Here is a 12011-nt window from a genome sequence, read left to right as displayed (position 1 = left end):
AAGAAAATCCTTTTATAAGAGAAAGAAAAAATATCAGAGAAGTATATATTTAAAGACGGGCCCTTGAATTTACTTGGCTTCTCAAGAGTTAACGCTAAATTTCAGTAGTTCCATAGACATAAACTCCAAAAGTATGTGGAAAGGTTTTTAAGGTAATAGCAATGTAATAATAAAAATAAATTGCAAAATAGACATGATAATATTCAGATGTAATATTGAAACTGTATGTGTAAACTATATTTTGTGGTACTTTTTTGCTGATGCCTCAACCAGGCCCTGTTCGGAGAGCATAGTTGTGCATGAATGTTTTTTTTTTTCTCGTTGGACTTTTAAAACTACACACTAGAGATGAGCGAACTTACTCGTTTAGGGGGTTTTTGCACTCGAGCACCGCTTTTTCCGAGTAACTGACTACTCGGACGAAAAGATTCGGGGGGCGGTGGAGCGGGGGGTAGCAGTGGGGAATCTTTTCGCCCGAGTAGTCGGTTACTCGGAAAAAGCGGTGCTCAAGTGCAAAAACGCCCTAAACGAGTACGTTCGCTCATCTCTACTACACACCATAGAGCAGGACTTTAAAAAAAAAAGCAGGAAGATAGGTCCTGCCCTATCTACTCGCACATAGAAAAACTACGTATGAGAAAGATAGGGCAAGTCCTATATTTTCTTGCTGTTTTATTAACTCATAAGAATCCTGCCAGTGAAAACTGAACCATTAAAATCAATGGTTTCATTTCATCCCATTATGCTACCATGATTGTCACTGCTGCATAACGGGACAAAATCACACCAATGTGTTTAAGCCCTAACTGTGAAATACAAATACTCCCCTACTTTCGAACTGGTTCCGTTTCAGGAGCCTGTTCACAAGTACATTTGTTCGTAGGTCTGAACAAATGCTTGTATGGAGCGGGATCGCGGGTGGATCCCGCTCCATACAACGTCGGGTGCCGGCTGTTCTCACAGCAGACACCCGGCGGCAGCAGTTCCGACGAGCTTGTCGGAACTGTTAACACTTTAAATACCACTCTGACAGCGGTATTTAAAGTGTTAACAGTTCCGAAGAGCGGCGCGGCTCGTCGGAACTGCTGCCGCGGATGTCGGCTTAAAGACTGAGCCGGCACCCGATGTTCAGGGGGCCCGTACAGTGTCCGCGGCGGGACGCTGTGCAGTTGCTCGGCAGCTGGGGGGCCTTCTGAAAGGCCCCAGGGCTGCCGATGCAGAGTACCTATCAAGCGCACAGCTTGATAGGCGCTCTGCATAGGCAGCCCTAGAGCCTTTCAGAAGGCCCCCTGCTGCTTAGCAACTGCACAGTGTCCCGCTATCTGACCGGACAGGCTTCTATCAGGCTTGATAGAAGCCTGTCCGGTCGCTGCACAGTATGATGTAATGCCATAGCATTACATCATACTGTGCAGGGCAGATTGTTTGCATCTTGCGGAGTTCATAACTCGAACGTTCACAAGTAGGGGACTATCTGTATGTTCTATGGAACATCTTGCAGAATTTATTAGAATTTTTATGCAGACTTTAATTGCAGAATTACATCTTCTGTATGTTAGAAATTGAAACAACAATTCCACAAGACGTCCCTAATTTTGCAGCAGAAAGCTTTTCTGCTGCAGAATTTAAGCTTGGGGTTTTAAAGTAAAGATGAACAGATTTTAACAGGCGCAAAATTCAAAACCCATAGGGATAACATTGTTCTCATGACTAATTCCATCCCATATGAAAGGTCCCTTAAGGCTATCTTAACACCGGGTGGATTTGCCATGAATTTTCCATTCAGACCCTCTGTACAAAAAATCACCAGTAGTAGCAAAGAGAATTAAATTTCTGTCTACACGCTGTGGAAAAATCAGCGCCAATCGCCTGTGGAAATTCACATTCAGTGGAGAATTTCAATTTGCAGGATATCAATTTTATTAACATTTATGCTAAGGAATCCATCTCTTCTCAATGGGGGTGGAGGGATTCCACACCAAAATCCACATTAAAAAACACACCAAATAGTGTGGGTTTTGATGCAGACTTTCAGCTGCCAATCAGCTGCAGGATGTCCGCTGCAGATATTTCGCAGCTAATTTCCTCCGTATGTAATTCCCTAGAGGCTAATCATATTAGCCTTCCTCCCTTAGGATGTCTTCACACAGTATTCTGCAGAGCGCTTTGGAATAATTCACTGTCAAAATCCATACCAAAATCTACAGGTCTGAGTGTAAAGTTTGATGAGAAATTGAAGACAGATTTCTTCCATTTTCAATTCTATATGAAGATAGATGTGGAATTTGGTGCAGATTTTTTCACACGGTGGAATATTCTGTCCTTCATGAAAGCACCCTGATCATACAGATCATATTGATTGGAGCAGAGGAGGATTTGAGTAATGTAAATCACGATAGAGTGGAATGTTTTTCCAGAGCATTCTCAGAATCTGAATCGGAGTTTTGATATGGCTAGTGAGTTTACTTTTTCTCTCCTTTGTTACGCGGCTACAACATAGAAAATGCATTTGATAAATAATTTGAATAATACTTTAGCAAAATTATGTGCATATACAGTGTCAGATTGGGGTTCCTGTGGCTCACCAGTAAAATTCATTCAGAGAGCCCATTAAACAACTACATGCAAATATTACCTGCCTGAGATGCTGTGCACTGCCTATTCATATGTAGTGCACTGGGTGTACTGTACAATGTGCTACTTGTGCATGGGAGATAACACCCCGCGCCTGGCCCAGGACCCACCAGGGAATTCCCCTCTAGGCAAGTCCAAGCCTGAGAATATATTGATATGGTTGGCTGTGCCCCCACAAAAATTGGAAATCCACTTGCTACCAAGGGTTACACATAAAAAATTTTCATAGTTTAATCATTGTATAGTTAAACACTCAGTATTACTATATTTCCTACAATTTATGAGAAACCCAGTGCGTAAAGTTAGTATTATTAAAACATTTCTCTTCTTCTCACTTTTCCATTTACTGTAGGTAATAAATTATTCTGGTCATGATCAGTTAGTAGAGTGACTGTGTTACCATGTAAATACATACTATAACATTTCATTATGTCACATTGTTCCCCACAGCTTCAGTTGCATCAACGTGTAATGATCCTGGAACTCCTCAAAATGGTACCAGATATGGAGACAGCAGAGAACCTGGAGATACTGTAAATTTTCAATGTGACCCTGGATACCAGCTCCAAGGGCAAGCTAAAATTACATGCGTGCAGCTAAATAACAGATTTTTTTGGCAGCCTGATCCACCAACTTGCATAGGTATAGCTATTCTAATGGTTACTATATATTTACATCTTTTGTATAAGAATGTCATTTCATAATAATGAACATTTGAATCAGAAATTGCTAGACTTTTTGAGCTCGTAAATGCTCTAAAATGTCAGAAAAGCTCATTTTAATGGACATTTCCACACATTTTATGTTTTTTGCTGGATTTCTTGTGAGACTATTGTTAAAAAATCTGGACTGTTGACAAATAGTTAAAGGGGTTGTGCAGTTGTAAACTATTTATGTCCTATTCTTAGGACAGGCCATCAGTAGTAGATCCACGGTGTCAGTCGCCTAGGACTCCAGTTGATCAACTGTGTTCCGAGGCCAGTACGCTCGTGCACTGAGCCGATTTTTGCAGGAAGCAGACAGCCATTGGCCTTTTTGTCGTGGTCAGGCTTGTTATTATTCCCATGCATTTCAATGGGAACTAGGCCTGCAATATCAAGCTTGGCCACTGCAGTAAGAACAGAGCTTTCTGCTTCCTGCCAAAATAAGCTCAGTTTTTGAGTGCACCAATCTGATGAGCAGCTGTTTGGCAGGGATCCTGGGTTACATACCCTTATTGATGAATTATTGATTACGTGTTCCGAGGATAAGCCATCTATAGTTTACAAGTCGACAACCCCTTTAAAGTAATAACTAATTCATCTATGGTTTATGGCCTATTTAAGATTCTATCTTAATCTTTAAGAAATAACCAAATGAAAACAGCTTTCCATAGCTTTAAATGCATTTAACAATAAAGACTAAAGACCAAGCTAAAAGTTTTGCATACTAATAAATTTGGTTGAGGCAGTGCATACTTTTACCAGTGTAATTGTTATATACTGTTCTATAGATTAGCATCTGATTGATTTTGTTTCTTCTTGTCTTACTATTACAGCTGCATGTGGTGGAAACCTGACAGGCCCAGCGGGTGTTATTTTGTCACCAAACTACCCTCAGCCTTATCCAGCAGGAAGAGAGTGTGACTGGAGAATAAAAGTAAATCCAGACTTTGTCATTGCCTTGATATTCAAAAGGTACACATTATATAGAAATATAAAGCTAAGCAACATGTTTCAAAATGTCAGATCTAAAACTGAGATAATTCATTACTTCAATAGGCTTTTAATTACATTGCTTAGTTAAGCCCCGAAGCATGTATCCACTGCCTACACCATCAATGTTGGCTTATGGAAGAATAAAAAATACTGTAAATGATCAAGCTTTCCAGAATTATACTGAAGCCAAATATAAACACATGGCAGGTGAATATAATGTGAATACAAAAGTACAGGCTGCTGATGTTTAACATAATGTAGTACATCCACAGACTATGGTAAATGTAATTAAATAGGATTAAGGAAATGTTCTTTTTGTCTCAAAATTATTAACTCAAAGTGTTACTCTTTATGTAACTTGCAAATACTTGTTTTGATGCTGGTATGTCAAAATTAATGATAAGGAAGGATTTAGCAGATATTATTGTTCTACTTTTAATTTAAGGCAGTCTTTACACCGAGTCACAAATTAATGATAAGGAAGGATTTAGCAGATATTATTGTTCTACTTTTAATTTAAGGCAGTCTTTACACCGAGTCACATGTACGGTAGTTATCATCAAGTATCATGGGAGTAAGATAGCTCAGTCCTTTATCTCAAATATCCAGATCATGAATGGCAGTAGCAATCTCTTTAGGGCTAAACAGATAGGTGCATGCGCTAATACAATTGCCTCTATGGTATTAGCACATGAATGGGGATTTTTGTTGACTATTTCAAACTCCATGCTATTGTATGTGAGTTTGAAAAAAGCTATGTGCAAGAAAAATAGGGCACGTTCTATCTTTTCTCATGCATAAATTTAATGTGCAAGACCTCCGCTCATGAATATGAAACCATTGAAATCAATGTTTTTGTTTTTACCCGTTTTGTGACTGTGATTTTCACAGCTACAAAACGGGATAGAATCACTCCCATGTGTTTAAGGCTTGAAAGTGTATACCAATGCTACATGTACCCAAGAAGTGTAGTTGATGAGCTCCATGTCTGCTTGAGTGTCTTGTGGAAAGACTATTCAGTCCCAGCACACAATCATTTGCAATCCATACTGTATATCAAATCTATCACTAAATTAAAGACAAAACAGTTCACCAATACAGAATTAAAGATGACTCCAATATCAGTGGATCAATCAGAATAGCAGCTATGGACCAGCAAATGTAAAGGCTCTAAAGTAAAGGTTGCACCTCAGTATGAATTTGAGATGTTCTTAGAAGAAGCATAACAGTGAAGAAAAGAACCTAAGTAAACCTCAGGTAAAGAAAAGTATATTTTGTACTGATTTTTTTTTTTTTGCAATTATGACATTGATTCTTGTGTTCTTTTTATTCTCAATGTTTATGCTTTTTGATCATTTACAAATAAAACTTAGTGCTGCAGTAATGTATTGTGTATGTAATTTGTCTGATGCTGACTATTCACTAAGCTACATAATGTGAAAATGTTATTTATTAACAAGTAAATGAGAAATCCAAGTGTTCTTATTCTATGAGGTACTTAGGAACTTGTTTAAGAAACATATTCTTATTATTTGTTATATTGTTATGGTTAACTTTGCTTTACATAAAAGAGGTGTAGAATTGCCATTTTAAATACCCCATTAGTTAATTCTGAGTTAACAAAAGAGGTTCATCCATGCATTACAGGAACAGTTGCTTAAAGGCTGGTTGCACAAACCGTGTTGTTGATCCAGGTTTAGTTGAACTGTGATCAGCTGGTGTACTTGGTTTAAAGATAAAGTGTTGCAAAACCAAGTTTACTTTATCTGCGCTCAAAGGTTGAACCTAGAAGAAATATATTGCACAAGGTGATTGGTGACGATGGTTAGGTGATCATTCCAGCATTCATAGCGATAGTAAAAACATAACCACTACCAGTAGTAGATGTGGGTGTAATTTCACCACCCAGGAAAAGCCTATCAGTCTAGTCTGCTATGTTGGATTTTGACTGCTAAACCAAGTTCAACTAGTTTGATTCTCCAAGATGGGATCAAACAAAAATTTTTCTACTTGATCTTAGATCAACTCTTGTTCATCTCAAGTCAAAGTTTGGTGCAAATAGCCCATCAACAGACATTGTGTAATACCAAATTATTCCAACATTAACACTGCAGAGGAATTCAACATTTGTTGCTAGATTCTCTCATAGGTATAGCTGATGGGCCGTGATGCCGAAAAACAGTTACCAGGGCAATCTACTAATAGAAAGAGGTAGTCCAAAGCAGACAATCACTTCAAAGTTAAAGAGAATTTGTCACCTACTCTAGCCCTATAAGCTAAGCTTATGGACTAAAAGTAGGTGACCTGCTGAGTCCTAGGATGTAAGCGTTATACTTACTTACTCCATTGTTCTCCTAGTGTGAGTGCTGAAAGCCATTGCTAAATACGATGCTAAATGGTCCACCCATTTTAATTTTATAATGGGTAGACTACTTAGCATCGCTGCTCAGTGCATTGAGCAGTGGTATTCAGCCAGGAGAATGATGTGGGAGGTAAGCATAATATTTGCATCCCCGGATTCAGCAGTTCACCTAATTACCACCCATAAGCTTTGCTTAAAGGGCTAGAAGTAGATGACAGATTTCCCTTAAAGGTAGTCTGTCAGCTCAAACATGCTGTCCAAACTGTAGGCAGCATGTTATAACACAGGAGCTGAGAAGATTGATTATAACTTGTACTTTTTTCATTTATATCTCTACTCATTCTGGGCTTAGAGGTCCAATGGGCGGTCCTATCAGTGATTCACAGCTATCTGTATATGACTGTGCATACAGGGAAAGGTGTCAGTCACTGATAGCTCCGCCCATTGGACCACTAAGCTCAGAATGAGCAGAGATATAAATGAATAAAGTACAAGTTAAACTGAATCTTTCCCTATAAAACTATAAGTCTATCTGCTCAGCTTCTCCTACTGTATAACATGATGAATGCAGTTTGGACAGCATGTTTGAGTTCCCGTTAAATAAAATTTACAATAGTTGCTATGCAATTGAGTTGGCAATGTATATTGGTAACTTTATTTATTTCCATTTATTTAATAGATACTATCTAGATTTATCTACCTGTAATTGTTTCTGACTTGTTAATAAATCTGTAGATATTCTATGACCTGGTACTAGAATCAGTATGAGAAGAGGGTCAAACCCTACTTATATGCTTTTAATATTCCTTTATATGTAACTTGTTTAATTAAGTTATTACTTAAAGGATAAAACATTTGTAACAGTGTAATCGGATACTAGTAGCATCTACACTGAGGTTTTCTTCAGGTTTTTTTATGCAGCTTTTGAAGCCAAAATCAAGTGTGGATCGTGAAAGGAGAGAAAGTATAAAGATCATACATTACTTCTATTCTTTTTTGAATCCATTTCTGGTTTGGGCTTCAAAAACTGCATAAAAAAAACTAATCAAAACCTGCACGTGTGGCAGTAGTCTCATTGTGTAAAGCATGTGAGCCGAAGTGAGCACTGGAAACAGCTGTTAAGTGAATTCCTCATAATTATGTTCCTAGCTCCTTGTGAAATAGAGATAATGTAGCAACTCACAAAACAATCATCAAACATTTAGTTAAGTATATGCAAATCTTTCAGAAACTTTTCTGAAACAACTTCTAAGAAATAAGAAGTTGTGCAAGGGAAGCATTTTTTTCTATGTGCACCCACCTTTTTTTCTGTGTGAAAGCATCCTTATGTATTCTAATGCAGCAGGTTTGTGGCAGACATTTCTGCAACTTAGGGCTTCTTCACATGGCAGTGAATTAGTCCCGTTTTGCTGCTGTGATTGTCACAGCCGTATAGCAGGACAAAACAAAACCATTGATCTCAATGGTTTTGTTTTTATTAGCGGTATTCTCGCCCATTAATAGTACAGGCGAGAAAAGATAGGACTTGCCTTATCTTTCCCGCACACAGTTAATACTATGTGCAGGAAAGATAGGGCAGGACCTATCTTCTTGCATTTTTATTCAAACTCACGCTCTATGGTGCAGAGTTTGAATGGTCCGAGAACAAAAAAAATCCATTCATGAGCTACTACGCTTTGTAGTTGTGTGCATAGTTGCGCACACGGCCTTGTGAAGCCACCCAAATGCAGACTAAACGTAAGCTTATCTGAAAGTGGCTTATTGGTAACTATTACCAATGAATGGAAACAATCTTGTTTACATTCAGACATTTGAAACTTGTCCTAATAATACCTTGCTAACATGGATACACAGTATTCATTAGAGTGAATCTTGCTCTTATGTAAGCGTCTCATTATGAGGGTAGATTTTAAGCCAAGAATATAGGCAGAGAACATGAAAGCAGTGAGGAACTCAAACATACATTATCATGATGCCACAAGTTTTGCACAGTTGGATTTGGAGATTTTTTTGCCATTCTTTTCTGCAGATCCCCTCAAGCTCTATCAGGTTTGATGGGGGCCGTCTATGGACAGCAATTTTCAGGTCTCTCTAGAGATATTCAATTAGTTTCAAGTCAGTGCTCTGTCTGAGCCACACAAGGACATCCACAGAGTTATCCCTAAGAACTCCTTTATTTCTTTAGCTGGGTGCTTAGGGTCATTGTCTTGTTGGAAAGTGAACCTTCCACGCAGTCGGAGGTCCCTTGTGTTCTGGATCAGGTTTTCATTAAGAGTATATCTGTACTTTTCTCCATTCAGCTCTCCATCAATGCTGACTTGTCTCCCTGACCCAGTCGCTGAAAGACATATATATAACATGTATATTATATAATATATTACAACCACAGCATTTATGGCTGCCATGGGATCTCTGGGAGCCTTCGATGTCTGGTGGCCACCCAAACCTCCAGTTTTATAGTCCACCATTGGCATAAATGAATTGGGGTAAACACTGCCTTTCTCTAATTCATCTATGTCGGCAGTTCTACGGGGTCTGGATAGCTGGTGGCCTTAGCCCAGATACGGACCTTGCTCTGCCAGTTGATTACCCCTGGTGTACAGCATCATAATATGATCTGCATTTTAGCACATAATATTAAAGCTGAAAAGAAATCATTAAAACAAATCTCATATGTAGTCATGACTTGGTTCAGCACATGTATGTTCAATCTTATATCAACTCTAGGAACTAGATGAGGAAGCTGTAGACTGATTTTATTAAAATAAAGGAAATATTCATTTATTCAAGAGCTAACAGACCTGTTGTGGCTTTGCCTTTATTAACATTTAACGCTTATCTGCACCTTCTGTTTGATACCATCTATTTGCACGCTTCACTAGGTAATTTATATTACAGAGTATAAAGCTAACACCTTTCTTATTTCCGTTAGTATATTTCTTTCTTCCTAATCAAACACTTCTCTGCTCATCAAAAATTTCTTTCTTAACCTGTGTCACAACCACTCATTTACTCATTTTCCTTGGCATTATAATGTTGTGCTCAGGCATGCTTAGGCATAATTAATAATTAAAGGGGCTCTAAACTCTTCTGTACTGTAAATAACACTAACCAGGTGTAAAAATAGTAACTCTGTAGTATAAACACATCTCCTTTGTGAGCCTTTTTCACTTTAGGAAGCCTATAAATCAGCCATGCCCAACTGGCAGCCCAAATCTTGCTAAATGTAGACAAGTTCACATGGTGTCTCTGTTTCTTAAATGATAATGAGTAGAGATGAGCGAGTACACTCGCTAAGGCACATTACTCGAGCGAGTAGTGCCTTAGCCGAGTATCTCCCCGCTCGTCTCTACAGATTCGGGGGCCGGCGGGGGGTGAGGAGCGGCGAGGGAGAGAGCGGGGAGGAACGGAGGGGAGATCTCTCTCTCCCTCTCTCCCCCCGCTCCCCGCTGCAACTCACCTGTCACTGGCGCCGGCCCCCGAATCTTTAGAGACGAGCGGGGAGATACTCGGCTAAGGCACTACTCGCTCGAGTAATGTGCCTTAGCGAGTGTACTCGCTCATCTATAATAATGAGCATTCCTGTATGCTTAATGCTCCACCAAACTTGAAGGGAGAGAAGTCCTACTCTGTTGAAAGGGGTTTTGGGGACTATTAAAATGTGTAAAAACACTAGGGATGCTTATAATATGAATAACTAAAGATTACTGAGTGCCTTAATGTGTGTTTTCGACTTTGCATTTTCTGTGTCTCCAATGTAAGCTTCTGGTGCTGCTCAAAAACGTCCTACTTGGGACATGTCCCTTCTTCTTCAGACAGACCCCTTCAGTACCCACCCACTCCACTTTCCAACTGTGCTTATATATATACCTAGTACAGCCTCCTCAACTTATCCATACTTGTCTGGTACTCCTGCTCAGCCGTAATCCCATCTGGTACACCTTTGACATCATCTTCCCCAGACCTGTAAACCATATACCTTCTCTTCTTACTTTCCAGCTACTTCATCAATTTATGATAGCACTAGGGGAAAATGTAATTAAATGACATGCTATGCACTATAAAAATGTTCTTGTTAGCTGTTTTTCGGCTTTGCACTGCTTCTTCCAGTTGTCTGATATCCATGCCAGTATCAGCGTTGACAGTATCAAGCTATAAAAATAACAGTAAAAAGTCAAAAGTTAACTTTTCATATTTTATGACAGTCCAGCTTTAGGCCAGTTTCACATGAGTGTATTGTAACACGTCTATAATACGGATCTGTAATATAGTTGAGTTACAGATGACATTGCATTGGAATTTCCATCAGTGTTTCATAAGTATTTGAGCCATATATGCCTGCATATTAGCTTTCAATGGCTTTATTTTCTATTGGGCAAAAACAGATCCTATTTTTGCCCAATAGAAAATAATAGCAATGAATGCAAGGGCGGAAGCAAATGCAGATCAAATACTGATCCAGTATGGATACATTCATATTTTAAGCCTAGACTATATTTGGCATATTTTTCATCAAAAACGGTAACAATAGTTTGTCCTCTGTTTTTAAAACATATACTCATGTAAATAGAAGCAGTAGGCCATTTTTACACAGCAGTATTCTGGTTAGTATTTCGTATCAGAATGTGTAAACCAAAACCTGGAATGGAATCTGCAGAGAACGGATAATAAAGAGATTTGACCCACTCCTAGTTTTGGCTTACAAATACTGACCTAAATACTGCTGTGTGAAAATAGCATTACGGTCTGCAAAATATTGACTGAATGCGGATAAAAATACTCCTGTCTGAAAGTGGCCTTCAAGGCTTCTTTAGATGGGCGTATGCTTTGCATGAACTGTTTTTTTTAAATTTTTGGACTATTCAAACTTTGCCCTAGTGTGCATGAGTTTGAAAGGAAACAAGCCCCACCTTATCTTTCCTGCACATAGTATTAACTACATGTGAGAAAAATAGGGCATGTCCTATCTTTTCTCGTACTTAGTATTAACGGGCGAGAATCCCGCTAGTGAAATGAAGGCCATTGAAATCAATGATTTTGTTTCGGCCCATGTCACTCGCATGTGTTTAAGCCCTTAGGTCTTCGACAGACCAATGTATGCGCAAATATGCTTGCCACAACGGAGCGTATTTACACATCAACAAGTTTGGAGATGGCAATACTCAGGCTGATACGTGCATGCCAGGGCATAGTATTGTACATTTTGCCAGTTCACATGCATTCGTGATACTCCCTTTTCGTGGAATAGAAAGGCTTTTTAAAACCAAATAAGAGCTAGCTGTCGTCTTTCTTTTTTTCCCTTGATTTTTTAACCCGCC

At 38.9% G+C, this 12011-nt stretch overlaps 1 protein-coding gene across 1 annotated transcript in view; it reads left to right on the top strand.

Annotated features, from left to right (window-relative positions):
- Positions 1–12011, top strand: part of CSMD1 (CUB and Sushi multiple domains 1) — a 1401348-nt gene that overhangs the window by 1044549 nt on the left and 344788 nt on the right. The window contains exons 27-28 of the mRNA XM_066607269.1: positions 3085–3276; positions 4172–4310. Of these exons, the coding sequence (XP_066463366.1) occupies positions 3085–3276; positions 4172–4310 (331 nt within the window). The remainder of the gene's footprint in view (positions 1–3084; positions 3277–4171; positions 4311–12011) is intronic.

The sequence above is a fragment of the Eleutherodactylus coqui genome, chromosome 1, assembly GCF_035609145.1.
Source record: "Eleutherodactylus coqui strain aEleCoq1 chromosome 1, aEleCoq1.hap1, whole genome shotgun sequence".
In the NCBI taxonomy this organism is placed as follows: domain Eukaryota; kingdom Metazoa; phylum Chordata; class Amphibia; order Anura; family Eleutherodactylidae; genus Eleutherodactylus; species Eleutherodactylus coqui.
Note: the sequence above shows the minus strand (reverse complement) of the source record. Positions and strands in the feature narration are given on the sequence as shown.